This window comes from Microcebus murinus, chromosome 2 (genome assembly GCF_040939455.1).
Source record: "Microcebus murinus isolate Inina chromosome 2, M.murinus_Inina_mat1.0, whole genome shotgun sequence".
NCBI lineage: Eukaryota > Metazoa > Chordata > Mammalia > Primates > Cheirogaleidae > Microcebus > Microcebus murinus.
The window spans coordinates 59,907,511-59,927,922 of NC_134105.1; the positions used below are offsets into that span (position 1 = coordinate 59,907,511).

The 20,412-nt window shown below is 35.5% G+C and overlaps 1 protein-coding gene across 1 annotated transcript in view; it reads left to right on the forward strand.

Annotated features, from left to right (window-relative positions):
• MSH4 (mutS homolog 4) overlaps nucleotides 1-20,412 on the forward strand; it is a 93,967-nt gene that overhangs the window by 69,860 nt on the left and 3,695 nt on the right. The window contains exons 18-19 of the mRNA XM_075999426.1: nucleotides 5,286-5,460; nucleotides 7,201-7,289. Coding sequence (XP_075855541.1) covers nucleotides 5,286-5,460; nucleotides 7,201-7,289 — 264 coding nt within the window. The remainder of the gene's footprint in view (nucleotides 1-5,285; nucleotides 5,461-7,200; nucleotides 7,290-20,412) is intronic.

Below are 20,412 nucleotides of genomic sequence, written 5' to 3' on the forward strand. Positions count from 1 at the left end.
CTAATTAGTATCCATGATGGTTAATTTTACATGTCAACTTAACTGGGCCACAGATGCCCAGACATTTAGTCAAACATTATTCTAGGTGTGTCTGTGAGGGTGCTTCTGGATGATATTGATAGTGGAATCAGTAGACTATTATAAGTAGGTCCCATCCAATAAATTGAGAGCCCAAATAGAACAAAAAACCTGACCTTTCCAAGAGTAAGAGGGAACTCCTCCTGCCTGCCTACCTTTGATCTGGAAGATAGTTTTTTTACTGCCTTTGGACTCAAACTGAAACATCAGCTGTTTCTGGATCTGGAGCCTGTCAGCATTTAGACTAGAATTATACCATTGGCTCTCCTAGGTCTCTCTAGCAAGCCAACTGTAGATTTTGGTACTTGTCAGCCTTTGTAATCACATGAGCCAATTCCTTATGAATCTCTTTACACACACACACACACACACACACACACACACGGTTCTCTTTTTCTGTAGAGCCCTGACTAATACAGATTATGGTTCTGGTGTGATCTGATAATAGAGATATGCAAAATAACACTATTGGATAATCTTAATCACCTACTTATAAGAAGCAAAGATCTAGGTGACTATATGATATTTTTGGCAAACTCATGAATATAATGATATTTGCTTGTCCTATTGCCACTGGACAAAGGAAAGAAAAGGATGAGCTCAAGGATTTGAGTTCTCAGCTCATTGCTACATAAATAACCTGAAAGTTTCTATGTGTTCCCTGAGGGATACCCTTATCTTCTGTAGTCACAAGGTTGAGATTGCTTAAAATAAAAGCCAGAATCTCATCCTATGGCATAATTACAAGTTGAACTACTAACCATGTATGTTGTTTACCTTTAAAACTAAGTCATTAGTTAGTTAGTTGGGAAGGAATGAAATACTAGTTGGAATAAGGATGTATGGCAAGACCCTGATGAGGCTGGGGACATTTAGTCCCTAAATTCTGATGAGCCTTCTTTGTCAGTGGAAGGGACCTTCCCATCCCTAGTGAAAGTGGCCTCTCCACCCACTTGAGAGGATCAACCTGGCATTGCTTGTGGAAACTGATGGCATTCTCTAAGGCAGTTGCTATGCCAGACAATGCAGAGTCTCCTCAGGCCCCACGCCTACAACTTCTGTTTGCTTATCGATCTGTAATTAGACTTAGATCCTAGCAGGCCCCTAAAGGTGAAGTACAAAATGAGACCAATGGGGAGTTGCATTACACTCTAAAAAAACTACTTGTATTTTCTAATGTATACTGATAAAAGTCCAGGGAACATGGATGGGAATGTATATTAAGGGTGTGGGATAATGGTGGTAGGAACATGAAGATGGATCAAGCCAAATTTATTGATATGGGCAGACTAAGCAGAGAGTCTGCATTTAATGTTGCAACTCATAATTAGCAAGGGTACTAACAGTTTATTTGATTGGTTAGCTGAAAATGGACCAAAAGGTGGCCACTGTGAGTAAATTGGAAATACTGGAACTGCCTTAGTTTAATGTAGGGGAAGGGATTTAATGCTTATGGAGTTTGGAATGTTAGACTGGGTTTGTCATTTAAAATGTAATAACCCATCCTGGGAGAGTCCAGAAAATATCCCTTTTACTATGACAATGAGAAATAAATTTGTGAGGGGATCCCCGGCATTCTTGAAGAACTCTGTTATTGCTCTTCCCTGTAGGCCAGACCTTACAGTGGGAACTGTGGTCACTGAATTGGGAAACTCAAACGCAAAGTAATTGGGTCCCAGGGTGATGAGAGCCAAGTCGTGGGACTCAACCACCAAAGGCAAGGTGGGCATAGTTACTGTAATGAGGAGCAGAGTCAAAACAGCAATCAGAATAGTCTGACTTACACATACCTATGGCATTGGCTAGTTGATCATATTCTTACTGGAATAGCCATTTACTCCAGATATGGATTTGCCTTCCCTATATATAGTACTTCTGCCAAAACTATCATCCATGGACTTACAGAACACCTTATCTACCATCATAGTATTGCATGCAGCATTTCTTCTGATCAAAGAAGTCACTTCACAGCAAATGCAATGATGCAAAAGGCCTATGCTCAAGGAATTCACTGCTTTACCATCTTCCCTACCATCTTGAAGCAGCTGGCTTGACAGAGCAGTGGACTAGCCTTTTGAAGACTCAGTTACAGCACCAGCTAGGTGGCAATTCCTTGCAGAACTGAAGCAAGGTTTTCCAGAAGGCTGTATATGCTCTGACTCAGCTTCCAACATGTGGTGCTATTTCTCCCATAGGCAGGATTCGTGGGTCCAGGAATCAAGGGTTGGAAATGGAAGTGGCATCACTTATTATTACCCCTAGTTACCCACAAGCAACATTTTTGCTTCCAATTTCTGTAACTTTATGCTCTGCTGGCCTAGAGGTCTTAGTTCCAAAGGGAGTAATGCTTCCACCAGGAGACACAACAATGATTTTTTCACCTGAAAGTTAAGACTCCTGCCAGCCACTTTGGGTTCCTTGTGCCTCTGAATCAACAAAGAAGGGAATTATTGTGCTGGCTGGAGTGATTGATCCTGTCTAGAAAGGGGAAATTGGACTACTACTCCACAATGCAGGTAAAAGAGAATATGTCTGCAATGCAGGAGATTCCTTAGGGTATCTCTCTGTGTTATCATGTCCTGTGATTAAGGTCAATGGAAAACTACAACAACCCAATCCTGGCAGGACTATGAATGGCCAGACCCTTCAGGAAGGAAGATTTAAGTCTCCTTACTGAGTAAAGAACCACAGCTAGCTAAGGGCTTGCTGAAGGCAAGAGAATACAGAATATGTAGTAGAGGAAGGTAATTATAATTACCAGCTGTGACTTTGTTATTAGCTACAGAGATGAGGACTGTAATTGTCAGGATTATTTCCTCCTTATTTTGTGTATGTTAGTGTGTGTATATATATATACATATATATATATATATACATATATATGTATGTATGTATTAAGCAAGTATCTTTATTTTTTCTCTCTTATTACCTTATCATGTAACATAAACTGTATTAAATGTGTATCATATTATTTAAGTATTGCTAATTTTACATCATAATATTTAAGTTATGAGATATAGATATCAAGGTGAGGAATAAACATCACTTGAGGACTTTACCTCCTGTTCTGGGGAAAAGGTTAGTGCTTTCTTCATTGTATTCAAGAAAGTTATATCATAGTGGGTGGAATTATGACCTTGTTATTATTTTCATTTGGAAATTAAGTGTGGTATACGGAGATGTGTAATGGTGCCAGGTTGACAAGGGGTAGATTTGTGATGGATAATTTCATGCATCAACTCGACTAGGTGACAGAGTTATGCCCAGACATTTGGTCAAACGTTATTACAGGTGTGTCTGTGAGCAGGTTTCTGGATGAGATTATCAGTAGAATTGGTAGACTGAGCATAGCAGGTTGCCCTCCTTATGTGAGTAGGTCTCATTCAATAAATTGAGGCCGGGCGCTGTGGCTCACGCCTGTAATCCTAGCTCTTGGGAGGCCAAGGCGGGCGGATCGCTCAAGGTCAGGAGTTCAAAACCAGCCTGAGCAAGAGCGAGACCCCGTCTCTACTATAAATAGAAAGAAATTAATTGGCCAACTGATATATATATATATATAAAAAATTAGCCGGGCATGGTGGCGCATGCCTGTAGTCCCAGCTACCTGGGAGGCTGAGGCAGAAGGATCACTGGAGCCCAGGAGTTTGAGGTTGCTGTGAGCTAGGCTGACGCCACGGCACTCACTCTAGCCTGGGCAACAAAGCGAGACTCTGTCTCAAAAAAAAAAAAATAAAAAAAATAAATTGAAACCCTGAATAGAAAACATGGCTGACCCTCCCAAGAGTAAAAGGGAACTCCTCCTGCCTGACTGCCTTCCATTTGGAAGATTGGTTCTTTCCTGTATTTGGATTCAAACTCAAACATCAGTTCTTCCTGGGTTTGGAGCCTGCCAGTATTTGGACTGGAATCATGCCATTGGCTCTCCTGGGTCTCTAGCTTGCCTAGATCTTTGATCTTATCAGCCTCCATAATTGAATGAGCAAATTTCTTATAAGTCTCTTTACACAAACACACACACACATACCCATGCTGTTGGTCTGTTTCTCTGGCGAACCCTAATACAGTATCTGTTTTTTAAGCATTCTGTAATAGTTAATAATAGTGCTTTTCATGTTACTTTTGAATATCTTTTTCTAGTATAAGTAATTTAGTAAAAATATGATATTGCTACTTGCTTTTAAGGAGCTTAAAGTTATTTATTATTTTTTTTAACCTAGTCCCCTTAGTGCCTAGCACAATCCTTGAAACATACAGGACCTGAATAATTATTTGCTAAATTGATTTAACCTGAAACAGAGTTTACAAAGTTTACTATAATAGATTGGTTTGATACATAATTTTCAAGGACATTATTGTTATTCAACATGATCCCTAGCTTCTACATAATTTACTAGTTTCTAAATATTTTCCTATAACTTTATAAATTTGGTTTGTTTTATACCCCTTTTGATTTGCTGAGTATGTAGTTAAGAATTTTCAGTTTTTAATCATATACAAAACCATTTCCTCTCTTGCTATCCACCTTCTTTCTTTTTTCATCTACAAGTACCTAGCCCAAACACAATATAAAGCTAAAAATCAAAAACTTTTTTTTTTATTTCGGCATATTATGGGGGTACAGATTTTAAGGTTTCAATAAATGCCCTCCCCTCCCCCAAGTCTGAGTTTCCAGCATGACCATCCCCCAGATGGGGCACATCTCACTAAAAATCAAAAACTTTTAGAATTTCAAATTCCTAAGACAATCCATTGATTTCACTGTCCAAAAACTACTTACAAGGAGGAAAGCTACTTTTAAAGTACAGTTTTCTAAAAGTTGAGGGAAATATTATGACTTTTTTGGTGTGTGGGTTACCTTCCTAATAAATTATTATCTCAGTTAATATCTTTGTTTCTAGTATAGTTCATCTTTTCAGTATCTTCAGATATATTTCTTAAGATTTTATTTTTGGTTTAATTCTCTTTCCCATAATGCAACATACATTTATATGTGCAAACATAATAAACATGCTTCCTTCATTGAATATACATTTTCATAACATTTTGAAATGAACTGATCATGTTAGCCTCCAAGTTATTAGTTTCATTCTTACACCCCTACCAAGCTACTTGGAAAATTAAACTAAAATGTTATGTTTACATAGTTAAAATGGAATTTTCTAGTTAATCTAAAAATACTAATATTCATTGTCTATTATATATTCTAGGCATTTACACTGTTTGTTACACATTTTCTGGAGCTGTGCCATATAGATGTCCTGTATCCTAATGTAGAAAACATGCATTTTGAAGTTCAGCATGTAAAGAATACTTCAAGAAATAAAGAAGCAATTTTGTATACCTACAAACTTTCTAAGGGACTAACAGAAGAAAAATATTATGGTATTATGTGTAGAAATTATACCGTACATTGAAACACTACATATTTTCCTAAGACAAACTTTTATTTCCCCTTTACTTGGCTATCAATCAAAACAACTTTCTCTCTCTTTCTTTTGAATGCTTATATTGTCTTAGGCTGTATTTCCTATGTCAAACTCATATTTTATAAATATATATATATAATTCTTACTTTTAAACTTATATGAGCCAGTAACTATATAGAAATACAACACATGAAGCCCCTAGAAATATTAATTTCTATCCTTAGAAAAAATGTAATTTAGTTTATATTTGCATGTTATACAATGAATTGAAAATTATATATTTCCTACACACTCTTTTAGTAGCAGAGTTCTTCCTCAGTTTCCTCAGGTTCAGTGTACTTAATAATTAAATCTAAAATCTTAAAAGATAATGTATTGCCAAACCATATGATGTTCCTAAACTTGATTAGATACATTCTATCTAAATCATTAAAGCTTACAAATTCAGAGAATTTTCAATTGATCTGTATATAAAAGTTCAAAAAATTATTTTAGCTATGGATATGATCCCTTGATGGAAAGAAAAATATCTTTCTTTTGCTATTTGGAAAGGGAAATTAATTGGATAACTTATTTGTATCAGATGTTTAATCTTTATAAGCCTCAATTTCATTTTCTATGAAATGAGGATAATTTTCCATATATGTAGAGTTGTGAAGATTCAATGAATTATCAAATGTGAACTGCCGGCCGGGCGCTGTGGCTCACGCCTGTAATCCTAGCTCTTGGGAGGCCGAGGCGGGCGGATTGCTCAAGGTCAGGAGTTCAAAACCAGCCTGAGCGAGACCCCGTCTCTACTATAAATAGAAACAAATTAATTGGCCAACTGATATATATATATAAAATTAGCCGGGCATGGTGGCGCATGCCTGTAGTCCCAGCTACCCGGGAGGCTGAGGCAGAAGGATCACTGGAGCCCAGGAGTTTGAGGTTGCTGTGAGCTAGGCTGACGCCACGGCACTCACTCTAGCCTGGGCAACAAAGTGAGACTCTGTCTCAAAAAAAAAAAAAAAAAAATGTGAACTGCCTAGCTTAGTGCCTAGCAATTAGTAACTTCTCAATAAATATTTGTATTCCTTCTATTGCTTCTAAAGCAATAAATTCAGTAAACTCTTGGAATATAGTAGAAAGTCAATATGGCATTTATACAATAAAATTAAGCTCTGAAAACATGAGAATAGTAGTTAATACTTTGAATTTGCATAAGGACTAGTCACCTACCATTACACCTTCTGAGATATTTCTGTCTCATTGATAAGCTAGATAGATGAACATTCAGCTGTAGAGTACCTCTGTAACTAGATGTTCTCTGCAAAACCCATGTATCCTTTCACCTTCTGTTAACAACTGTATTTCTAATTGGGATTTCAATGCTATTATTGCATTGCTATTATTTTCTATTTGATATTATTTTCTAATTACCTCTTTTTCTTCCTGCTATCTCAGAGGTATGTTGTGAGGTAACTGATATTCTAATTTGCTTTATATATTTTGGATTTGGATTTAATTAATTAATTAAATCTAATAATTGGTCAGTTGTCATCTAGAAATTTGGAAAACTTAATTTTGAGAATTGAGTTCTATATGCCTATAGAGGGGAAGCTTTTCTGTGAAGAACAAATTAATACTAGTTAAAACAAACATAAAAATACCAGCAGTAATAATATTTAATTCAATTTTATTTTGATAATTTTAGGATTAAAAGCTGCAGAGGCATCATCACTTCCACCATCAATTGTCTTGGATGCCAAAGAAATCACAACTCAAATTACGAGACAAATTCTAGTAAGAAACTTTTAGCAATAAGAATTATTTATTCTTTCCAGTCCTGAGTTTGTGAAAAAAAAATAAATAAGGAATAAAGGAATAAAAAAAAAGAATTATTTATTCTGAGTTACTATGGGGCAGGGAAAAATACATTAATATAGAGAAAAAAAAATATTTTTTTTTGAGACAGAGTCTCACTTTGTTGCCCAAGCTAAAGTGAGTGCTGTGGCATCAGCCTAGCTCACAGCAACCTCAAACTCCTGGGCTCAAGCAATCTTTCTGCCTCAGCATCCCAAGTAGCTGGGACTACAGGCATGCACCACCATGCCCGGCTAATTTTTTCTATATATATATTAGTTGGCCAATTAATTTGTTTCTATTTATAGTAGAGAAGGGGTCTCACTCTTGCTCAGGCTGGTTTCAAACTCCTGACCTCAAGCAATCCACCCGCCTCAGCCTCCCAGAGTGCTAGGATTACAGGCGTGAGCCACCACACCCGGCCATAGAAAAATTTTTTTAAATTATTTATTTTTCAAATTAAAGCAAATACTTTTAGTGTACATTTTCATTATGGCCTTTGATCTAAATATATAATAGTTAATATTAATAATTAAAATAAAAAACAATTTCTTAGCAAAGAAAATCCGTGTTACTTCTTAAAACAATTTTGGTTTGGCCTGTTATAACTTTTCCCAGCAAATCAGCTAATAAGATAGGAGAAAAAAGATAAACAGTTCACTTCCTACAATAATTATTGCTATACTAACTTTATGATGAGAAAATATATCTATTTAAAGTGAGCATTAAAAAGAAAAATAACTACATACCACATTTGTATTTCTTTTATAGTTTTCAAAGTTCTGTTTGTTTTATTTGGTTTTTGTCTTTTAATGAAAGCCATTTTAACTGGGGTGAGATGATATCCCACTGAGATTTGATTTGCATTTTCCTGATGATTAGTAATGTGGAGCACTTTTTCATATACCTGTTGGCCATTTGTATATCTTCTTTTGAGAAATATATATTCAGATCTTTGCCCAATTTTTAATTGTATTTTTTTTTATTTTTTGCTATTGACTTGCTATGATCCCTTATATATTCTGGTTATAATCCTTTGTTGTGTGGATAGTTTGCAATATTTTCTTCCATTCTATAGGTTGTCTCTTCATTCTCTTGATAGTGTGCCATGCAGAGCTTTTTAGCTTGATATAATCCAATTTGTTTCTTTTTGCTTTTGTTGCCTGTGCTTTTGAGGTCTTACCCAGAATGACTTTACCCAGTTTCATAGTTTCGGGTCTTACATTTAAATCTTTAATCTATTTTGATTTCATTTTTGTATATGGTGAGAGATAGGGTCTAGCTTCATTCTTCTGGCATATGATTATCAGTTTTCCCAGCACCATTTATTGAAGACACTGTCCTTTCCCCAGTTCATGTTCTTGGCACTTTTGTTGAAAAATGAGTTGACTGTAAATGCGTGGGTTTCTTTCTGTATTCTGTATTCTGTTCCATTGGTCTGTGTGTCTATTTTTATACCAGTATATGCTGTTTGGGTTACTATGGCTTTATAGTATATTTTTAAGTCAGGTAGTATGCCTCCAGCTTTATTCTTTTTGCTCAGGATTGCTTTGACTTTTGAGATCTTTTGTGGTTTCATATGAGTTTAGGGTTGTTTTTTCTATTTTTATGAAAAATGTCATTGGTATTTTGATGGTGATTTCATGGAATCTGTAGATCACTTTGGGTAGTGTTGACATTTTAGCAGTATTTATTTTCTAATCCATTAACAAGGGATATCTTTTTTTGTGTCCTCTTCAATTTCTTTCATCCATGTTTTATAGTTTTCCTCATAGAGATCTTGTACTTCTTTGGTTAAAATTATTCCTAAGCATTTTATATATTTTGTAGCTATTATAAATGAGATTGGTTTCTAGATTTTTTTGTAGTTTCTTCACTGTTGATTTATATAAATGTTACTGATTTTTGTACGTTGATTTGATATACTAAAATTTTACTGTATTGTTTATCAGCTTTAACAGTTTTTTGTTGAATCTTTAGGTTTTTTAGATATAATATCAGATCATCTGGAAAAAAAAAACAATAATTTAACTTCTTCCTTTCCAACTTGGATGCCCTTTGTTTCTTTCTCTTGCCTAATTTGCTCTGGCTAGGACTTCAGTACTATGTTAAATTAAACCGGTGAAAATGGGTACCTTTGTTTTCTTCAGATTTTAGAGGAAAGGCTTTCCATTTTTCCTCATTCAATATGATGCTAGCTGTGGGTTTGTCACAGGTAGCCGTTATTGTTGAGGTATGGTCCTTTTATACCCAGTTTGTTGAGAGTTATTATTATCAAGAGATTTTAAAATTTGACAAATACTTTTTCACCTTCTATTGAAATGATCATATGATTTATGTCCTTGATTCTGTTAGCGTGATATATCATGTTTATTGATTTGTGTATGTTAAATCATCTTTGCATCCCTAGGATGAATCCCACTTAATCATGGTGGATGATCTTTTAAAAGTGTTAGTATATTCAGTTTGGAAGTATTTTGTTGAGGATTTTTATATCTATGTTTATCAGGGATACTGACCTGTAGTTTTCATTTGTTGTTGTTGTTGTTGAGTCCTTGTCTGGTTTTGGTATCAGGGTAATGCTGGCCTCATAGAGTGAGTTTGAAAGTATTCCCTTCTTTTCAATTTTTTGGAATAGTTTGAGTAGAATTGGTAATAGTTCTTTAAATGTTTGGTAGAATTTAGCAGTGAAGTCATCATGTACTTGACTTTTCTTTGATGGAAGACTTTTTATTAGTGCTTTCATCTTGTTACTTTTTATTAATATTTTCAAATTTTCTATTTCTTAGTGGTTCAATTTTGATAGGTTGTATGTGTCCAGGAATTATCCATTTGTTCTAGGTTTTCCAATTTTTTGGCATATTGTTATTTATGATAGTCTCTAATGACCCTTTGTATTTCTGTGGAATCATTTATGTCTCCTTTTTCATTTCTGATTTTATTTTTTCGAATCTTCTTTTTTTCTTAGTCTAGCTAAAGGTTTGGCAATTTTATTTATCTTTTCAAAAAACCAACTTTTTATTTTGTTCATCATTTGTATTTTTTTGTCTCAATTTCATTTATTTCTGCTCTGATCTTTATTATAATACTTCTTTTCTTCTACCAATTTTGGGTTTGTTTTGTTCTTGTTTTACTAGCCCCATGAGGTGCATCATTAGATTGTTTTCTTAAATCATTCCACTATTATGATGTAGGCGTTTATTGCTATAAACGTCCCGCTTACTACTTCTTTTTCTGTATCTCATAGATTTTGGTATATTGTATATCAATTTTTATTTGTTTCAAGAAATCTTTAAATTTTCTTCTTAATTTCTTCATGACCTATTGATCATACAGGAGCATGTTGTTTAATTTTCATGTGTTTGTATATTTTCCAAAGTGCCTCTCATTATTAATTTCTAGTTTTATTCAATTGTGGTCAGAAAAAAAAAAGAATATGATTTTGACTTTTTTTGAATTTGTTAAGACTTCTTTTGTGGTCTAACATATGGTCCATCCTGGAGAATATTCCACGTGCAGATGAGAAGAATGCATATTCTGCAGCAGTTGAATGAAATGTTCTGTAAATGTCAGTTAGATCCATTAGGTCTAGAGTGTAGTTTAACTCCACTGTTTCTTTATTGTTTTCCTATCTGGATGATCTGTCCATTACTGAGAGAGGAGGTTTTTTGTTTGTTTGTTTGTTTGTTTGTTTGTTTTTGAGACAGAGTCTCACTTTGTTGCTCAGGCTAGAGTGAGTGCCGTGGCATCAGCCTGGCTCACAGCAACCTCAAACTCCTGGGCTCAGCGATCCTCCTGCCTCAGCCTCCCGAGTAGCTGGGACTACAGGCATGCACCACCATGCCCGGCTAATTTTTTGTATATATATTTTTAGTTGGTCAATTAATTTATTTCTATTTTTGGTAGAGACGAGGTCTCGCTCAGGCTGGTTTCGAACTCCTGACCTTGAGCAATCCACCCGCCTCAGCCTTCCAAAGTGCTAGGATTACAGGCGTGAGCCACCACGCCCGGCGAGAGAGAGGAGTTTTGAAGACCCCTACTATTATTGTATTATAATCTATCTCTCTTTAGATTTATCAATGTTGCTTTATATATTTGGATGCTCCAATGGTGGGTCCATATTTATTTACAATTCATATATCCTATTGGTGCATTAACCCCTTTCTAAGTGACCTTCTTTGTTTCTTTTTACAGTCTTTAACTTAAATGTCTATTTCATCTGATATATGTTAGCTACTTCTGCTCTTTTTTGGTTTTTGTTTGCCTGGAATATCTTTTTCCATCCCTTCATTTTCATTCTAAGTGTGTCTTTATAAGGGAAGCGAGTTTCTTATAAGTAGCATATAGTTGATTGTTTTAAAAAAATCCATTCAGCACTCTGTTTTAGTTTAGAGATGTTAGTCTTTTTTTTTTTTTTTTTTCGGCATATTATGGGGATACAGATTTTAAGGTTTCAATAAATGCCCTTTGCCCCCCTCCCCCCAAAAGTCTCAGTTTCCATCACGATCATCCCCCAGATGGTGCACCTCTCACTCATTATGTATGTATATACCCGCCCCCCTCCCCCCTGCCCAATATCCTATTACTGTAGTACCTATGTATCCACTTAGGTGCTGCTCAGTTAATACCAGTTTGCTGGTGAGTATATGTGGTGCTTGTTTTTCCATTCTTGGGATACTTCACTTGGTAGTATGGGTTCCAGCTCTAACCAGGAAAATATAAGATGTGCTATATCACCGTTGTTTCTTAGAGCCGAATAGTACTCCATGGTATACATATACCACATTTTATTAATCCATTCTTGGATTGATGGGCACTTGGGCTGTTTCCACAGCCTTGCAATTATGAATTGTGCTGCTATAAACATTCGAGTGCAGGTGTCTTTTTTTGTAGAGTGTCATTGGATCTTTTGGGTAGATGCCCAGTAATGGGATTGCTGGATCAAATGGTAGATTCACTTGTATCGCTTTAAGGTATCTCCATATTGCTTTCCACAGAGGTTTAACTAGTTTGCACTCCCACCAGCATAGAGAGGTTAGTCTTTTACTTTAGTTTAGAGAGGTTAGTCCACTTACATTCAGTGTTATTACTAATAGATAATGATTTACAGCTTCCATTTTGGTACTTGTTTTTAGTTGCTTTATAAGTTATCTCATCCTTTCTGACTGTCTTCCTTTGTGGTTAAGTGATTTTCTCTGGTAATATGCTTCAATTCATTGTTTTTTATTTTTAGTGTATCTGTTATAGGTTTTTGTTTTTTAGTTACCACGAGACTTACCAAAAACATCTTATAGCTATAACAAGTTATTTTAAACAGATGACAACTTAACTTTGATTAAAGATAAGAAACAAACAACAGAAAAACTAAAAAACCCTACACTTTAACTCCATCTCCCTCCCCCACTTTTCTCGTCGTAATTTGCATTTATTTATATTTTCTTTCTCTTAACAGGTACCCATGGTTATTGTTATTTTTGATAAATTTGTCTTTTAATCTTCATATTATTAGGTTGGTGCAAAAGTAATTGTGGTTTTAGCATTGTTGAAATTTGCTATTTGATATTGGAATACATTCTTAAATGTGGTTATGTAATACATCATTTTAATGTGCATTTCTTGCTTTATGGTTTTCTGCCAATGACTTATTACTTGCTGTTTATTTTATATGTATTTTAGACTATGGAAATGATGAAATTTGAGCTATTTTATTATTTGAATTTGAAATGGATTGTAAAGCAGCAGAGACAACTTACAACATTGAAAACGCATTTGGCCCAGGAACTGCCAATGAATGTACAGTGCAGTGGTGGTTCAAGAAGTTTTGCAAAGGAAATGAGAGCCTTGAAGATGAGGAGCACAGTGGCCAGTCATCAGAAGTTGACAACGACCAATTGACAGCAATCATCAAAGCTGATCCTCTTACAGCTACAAGAGAAGTTGTGAAAGAACTCAACATCAACTATTCTACTGTTGGCCGTTCAACATTTGAAGTAAATTGGGAAGTTGATAAAGCTCAATAAGTGGGTGCCTCATGAGCTAACCAAAAATCAAAAAATTGTGGTTTTGAAGTGTCATCTTCTCTTATTATACACAACAGTGAACCATTTCTTGATCAGATTGTGATGTGCCATGAAAAGCGGGTTTTTTAAGACAACCAGTGACGACCAGTTCAGTGGTTGGACCAAGAAGCTCCAAAGCACTTCCCAAAGCCAAACTTGCATCCAAAAAAGGTCATGATCACTGTTTGGTGGTCTGCTGCCAGTCTCATACACCTTTCTGAATTCTGGTGAAACCATTATATCTGAGAAGTATGCTCAACATCGATGAGATGCACTGAAAACTGCAGTGCCTGCAGCTGGCATTCCTCAACAGAAAGGGCCCAGTTCTTCTCCATGACAATGCCCAACCAAAATTGCACAACCAACGCTTGAAAAGTTGAACAAATTGGGGTATGAAGTGTTGCCTCATTCACCATATTCATCTGACCTCTTGCCAACCTCTTCAAGCGTCTGACAACTTTTTGTAGGGAAAATGCTTTCACAACCAACGGGATGCAAAAAATGCTTTCCAAGAGTTCGCTGAATCCCAAAGCATGGATTTTTATACTACAGGAATAAACAAACTTATTTCTTACTGACAAAGATGTGTTGATTGCTATGGCCTATTTTGATTAAAAAAGATATGTTTGAGCCTAGTTATAATAATTTAAAATTCACAGTCCACAACTGCAATTACTTTTGCACCAACCTCATAGAACAATGAGTGGTTTATATACCACAGTTATAGAATTAGAGTATTTTGAATTTGTCTGTGTACTTTTACTAGTGAGTTTTATACCTTCAAATGTTTTCTTTTTGCACATTAGCATCCTTTTCTTTCAGATTGAAGAATTCCCTTTAGCATTTCCTGTGAGAGAGATCTAGTAGTGATTCATTCCCTCAGCTTTTGTTTATTTGGGAAAGACTTTGTCTCTTCTTCATGCTTGAAGGAATGTTTTGCTGGGTAGAGTATTCTCAGCAGTTTTTTTCTTCAGCACTTTGAATATATTGTCCCACTCTCTATTGGTCGGTATGGTTTTCACTGAGAAGTCTGTTGCCAAATGAATCAGAGCTCCTTTGTATGTTCTTTGGTTCTTTTCTCTTGCTGCTTCTAGGATCTTCTGTTTGTTTTTGACCTTTGAGAGTATGATTATTATATGCCTTGGGGTAGTTTTATTTGGGTTGAATCTTTTGGGTGTTCTGTGGCCTCTTGGACCTGGATAGTTACATTTTTCTCTAGGTTTTGAAAGTTTTCTGTTATTATTTCTTAGAATAAGCTTTCTATTCCTTGCTTTTCTCAGCTCTTACTTGAATATCAGTTAATCTTAGATTTTCTCTTTTGAGGTTATTCTCTATATCTTAAAGGCTTTCTTCATTCCTTCATTATTTTATTTTTTCCTCCGACTATATTTTCCAATAACCTGTCCTTAGCTCACTGATTATTTCTTCTGTGTCATCCATTCTGTTGTTGAGAGCCTCTAATGCATTTTTGAGTTCAACAAATGTATTTCTTTTTCTTCTTTTCTTTTCTTTTCTTTTCTTTTTCTTTTATTTATTTATTTATTTATTTTTGAGACAGAATCTTGCTTTTCTGCCCAGGCTAGAGTGAGTGCCGTGGCATCAGCCTAGCTCACAGCAACTTCAAACTCCTGGGCTCAAGCAATCCTGCTGCCTCAGCCTCCCAAGTAGCTGGGACTACAGGCATGTGCCACCATGCCTGGCTAATTTTTTCTATATTTATATTAGTTGGCCAATTAATTTCTTTCTATTTATAGTAGAGACAAGGTCTCACTTTTGCCCAGGTTGGTTTCAAACTCCTGACCTCAAGCAATCCGCCTGCCTCAGCCTCCCAGAGTGCTAGGATTACAGGCGTGAGCCACCACGCCCAGCCAACAAATGCATTTCATTTTCCAGTTCCAGGATTTCTGTTTGATATTTTAATTATTTTAATCTTTTTCTTAAATTTCTCAATTTCTCTCTTGTGCTATCTTGGAGTTAGTTGAGTTTTCTTAGAACTGCTATTTTGAATTCTTGATTTGAGAGCTCACACATTGCTCATTAGTGTCAATCACTGACTTGCTTTGTCCATTTGGGGCGATCATAGTTTCCTGGTTGCTATTGCTTCAGGTGTAGATGTATGCCTCTACCTCTTCATTGAAGAACTAGTTTTTTCTTTTAGTCTTCACTGTCTTTTTTAGTCTTTCTAGGGTATATTTGCTTAGAGTTTCTTTGCAGTTAGTTGCCTGTGATTCCCGTTAATCCTAGATCACTGCCTCTTTTTCAGCACTAGATGGCACCTTAAGCCCAGATTTGCCTCAGCTTGGGCAAACACTGGAGCACTGCCTATCCTGGAATAGGGTGGGAAGTCCCAAAGGGGATATCCAGCTCTGTGGGAAAGCTGACCTGTGAACTATGCCTCCTACAGTATAGTGCTGCTGAACAGCCACTCTGATTTGGCATCTCCTTTGACTGAGATAAAAAGCAGAGTTTTGCAGGCTGGGATTTGTAGTTCCACCTATCCTCTTTGTCTTTACCTGGCTTTTTCTCTTTTCAGGTATTTGTGATGCTTCCTGTGGGTTGAGGCAGGAGCAGTTTTCCTACAATGGAACCCAGTATGGTGGGGAAGCTGGTTTTCTGCCTCAATTTCACTTTTTTCCAGTGTAGAAACTATTAGACTGGGAGGAATTTTCCGCACATGGTGCCTGGCAGACTGGGGGAAAGGCATCACAGAATAAAGTTATCTTTATTGTCTTCTCAGAATTTTTCACTTCTGTCTGGCACCAGGAATTATCTCAGCTTCTGATTTGTATTCTGGGATATTACTGGTGATAATCTTGGCACTGGATATTTGTTTTTAATTTTCTGTGGGAAAGGTGAAGCCAGATTGCTTCTACTCTCCATTTTGGTGATGTTTATAATTGTTTTTTTTTTCTTTTATTGATCTCTGTGGCTTCCTTAAAATATTCCTCTTTTAAAATATTTTCACTCTTCCTGAGCCCTCCTCCTCTGACTCTCTACAGATAATTTACCTCCTGTACTTTTTAACAAACTTGAAGTCATCTTGATGAGTCCTTGAGCCTTCCCTCCTTTAAAATTTCATTTTTAGTAGTTCTGGTTTTCAACCATCTCTCATCCCTTTTATCCCAGAGGACTAGATTGCCTTTCAGATTTTTTTTTTTTTTTGAAACACAATATCACTCTGTTGCCCAGGCTAGAGTGCTGTGGCTTCAGCTTAGCTCACAGCAACTTCAAACTCCTGGGCTTAAGCAATCCTCCTGCCTCAGCCTCCCAAGTAGCTGGGACTATAGGCATGCACCACCATGCCCGGCTAATTTTTTCTATATAATTTTAGCTTGCCAATTAATTTCTTTCTATTTGTAGTAGAGTCAGGTTCTCGCTCTTGCTCAGGCTTTTATCGAACTCCTGAACTTGAGATATCCTCCTGCCTTGGCCTCTCAGAGCCTTTCAGATATTTTAAGATTAATTTTTTGACCTTCTTTTCATCTCCTCTAAGATATACTTCTGCTTTTTCTTTCTGCTCTTTTTCATCTCATCTTTAATATTTTCTTCTGTGGCTTTTCTTTTTTCTATGAATATGCTTAGGTCTTTCCAAAGAGATTCTTCCTTTTTACTCTATTTCTCAAGCTAGTATCCTACTTCTCTTTTTACTGAAAACTTATCAAGAATAATTTATACTTACTTCTTCCATTTCCCAGTTGCAAACTAAATCTTTTTGTCATCAGTCTACTGAAACTTTTCTCTTAAGTACCAACTAATCATAAACTCTCTTAGCCTTTTGTTCATTTCTTATCTTCCGTGACCTTTCTGTGGCACTGGACACTACCCTTCTCTCTCTTTTCTTAATTCTTTCCTCTCTGGCTACTGTGGAATTGTTCTCTCCTAGATGTTTTCATCCTCCTCCATCTTTGATTACTCCTTCTTTCCTTTCTTCACAAATATGTTTTCTTATTCCACTTACTAAATATAAATGTTTCTAAGATTTTTGCCCGTGTTTCTCTTCTTTTTTTAATCTACACTGTTGGTAATCTTATCCTTTTTCACTGCTTTCATTGTCATTTCTGTTCAACTCTGAGTCTATATATCTTTTCCATATTTTCTCTTGATATCTTATCCTATGTTTAAGGTCCAAAGTTAACTTACCATTTTCTGAAAAATCATCCCATCTCTTTACTTTTAAGTCTCCCCATGACTCACCAAAGTCATCCATGGATCCTTCCTCTTAATCACCTTTCATTAGGACTATGCAGTAAGTTCTTCCTCTTTTCCCGTCCATCCTACACACGTATACCAAATTGTCTCCTAATGCATAGTTCTTAGCAGAACAACTTCAGTTGTTTCTTACTGAATAAAAGTTGAACTCCTTAGTCTAGTGTTAAAACTATTCTGTAGTTATTTCTCAAAATATATTTTAGGATTATCTACATAAGAATCACCTGATTTCCTAAAAAAAAAAATCACCTGAGATACCTGACATACTGGGTACCATTCTAGAATTTTAAGGGTCTCTTCTGGCTTTGGAATTTGCATTTTATCCAGTCTTTATATGGTTCTAAAGTTTGTTAACTTCTGCTGTATGACCTCCCTTTGGTTGTTATACATGACATCATTCAGTTTCACAGAATCAACATTTCTGTCACATTGAATTACTTGTCATTTTATCATTTTGACCTGATTGTAAATCATGCTTTCTAATGTGCCTGCTCTAGCTGTTTCCTCTATATGAAATACCCTCCCTTCTAGTCTCTTCTATCCATCAAGATTCATTTCACATATTTCATCCTATTTAAGCATTTCTTGACCTGAGCTGGAAGTGAGTTTCTCTTCTTCTGAACATGATTATGGTTTCTTATAGGACTTTTCATAATTACCACAATCAGTTGCTTGTAAATAATGCTTTCTTACTATAAGACTGTAAACTTCTTGAGTTCTGTTACTGTGTCATGTATGCATTTTTAGATTTTTCATAGGTATATATACATAAGCTTTGAGGCCTAAAACATAGATGATATTAGATATTCAATAACTGTTGTTTAAATAATAGACTAATTGTCAATTGATCAATGTATCAAATAGGTAGATGAGTATACATGATAATCTTATTCTACCTCATAGAATCTTATTCATTTTTTCTACAGTTAAAGTAGAAAAATATTGGGAATTGCTTGCTATTGAGAAAGAATTGAAGGGATTGTATTTTGGGGAAACTCATGAAGACTTACCATAAACAGTTAAGACTGAAAATGCTAACTCCTCTGTCTATCTCACACAAAGAAGTGAAATAAGAATTTTCCAACTATATTCTCAGCCCTGAAGTACTAGTCAATGACTGAATATCTAAAAGCCTTCCACATTCCTATTTTATTTATTTATTTTTTATTTAAATAGATTCGGGAGGGGATACAAGTGGGGTTTTTTTACGTGGATGAATTGCATAGTGGAGACGTCTAGGCTTTTCATATACCCATTACCTTAATACTGTACATTGTATGCAATAGGTAATTTTTTATTTGACACACTGCCCTCCCATGCTCCCGCTTCTTAGTCTACAGTGTCCACTCTGTATGACCATGCATACTCTTGTGTAGCTCCCACTTAAAAGTGAGAACATACACTATTTGGGTTTTTGTTCTTGGATTACTTCAGCTAGAATAATGGCCTCCAGTTCCATCCAAGTTGCTCCAAAAGGTCTTATTTCGTTCTTTTTGAAGGCTGAGTAGTATTCTATGATATACACACATACACATACACATATCTGTATGCCATATTTTCTTTATTCGCTCATCAATTGGTAAACATTTAGGTTGGTTCCATATCATTGCAGTTGTGAATTGTTTGTGATAAACATACAGGTGCAAGTGTCTTTTTTATAAAATGATTTCTTTTCCTTGAGGTAGATACCTAGTAGTGGGATTGCTAGATCAAATGGTAGATCTACTTTTATTTCTTTGCGAAATCTCCATTCTGTTTCTAATAGAGGTTGTACTAATTTATATTACCACAGTGTACAAGCGTTCCCTTTTCATCACATCCCTGTACCAGCATCTATTATTTTCTGACTTTTAATAATGGTCATTCTGACAGGAGTAAGGTGGCATTTCATGGTTTTAATTTTCATTTTTCTGATGATTGAGCATTTTTTTCATATGTTCATTGGCTATTTGTGTATATTGTTTGGAAAAAATCCTGTTTATGTTTTCTGCCCGCTTTTTAGTGGAGTTATTTGTTTTTCTCTTGCTGATTTGTTTGAGTTCCTTGTAGACAGACTCTGGGTGTTAGGCATCTATCAGATGTATAGCTTTCAAATATATTCTCCCATTCTATAGGTTGTCTATTCTCTTTGATTATATCATTTGCTGTGTAGAAGCTTTTTAGTTTAATCAAGGCCCATTTATTTATTTTTATTTTTTTATATTTGCTTTTGGAATCTTAGTCATCAATTTTTTACCTAGACCAATGTCGAGGATAGTTTTTTTCTAGGATTTCTTCTAATATTTTTATGGTTTCAGGTCTTACATTTAAGTATTTAATCTCTCTCAAAGTTAATTTTGATATATGGTAGGGATAGGGATCCAGTTTCATTCTTCTGCATGCTGCTATCTAATTTTCTCAGCACCATTTATTATGCATTCTCATTTAAAATATTATTTCTTGAGTATCATTAAATATAGGTTATGAATTAAGGCATAATTTCAAATAGCTATTTGTGTAACTTTTAAAATGTAATTTACTCCTCAGGCCATATTTTCTCTTAGCCTCCAGAAATTTACATGGGTGTACTCTCTTTAAGGGCAACAAGTTTTCTGATGACACATACTGTCCACCAGTTTGTCTATAGGGTAATTAAATTAGGAGATAGCAGAGTGGTCATTCATGGGCAACATTTGGAAGTATGATTACTGCAATGAGCAGTGTTGTTTTTTTCATGCCTTTAAATGAGAAAGTGTGTAGAACCTATCTCTGGTGGCTTCTCTATTACTCTTTGGCATTGTGTTGAGAAATCTGAC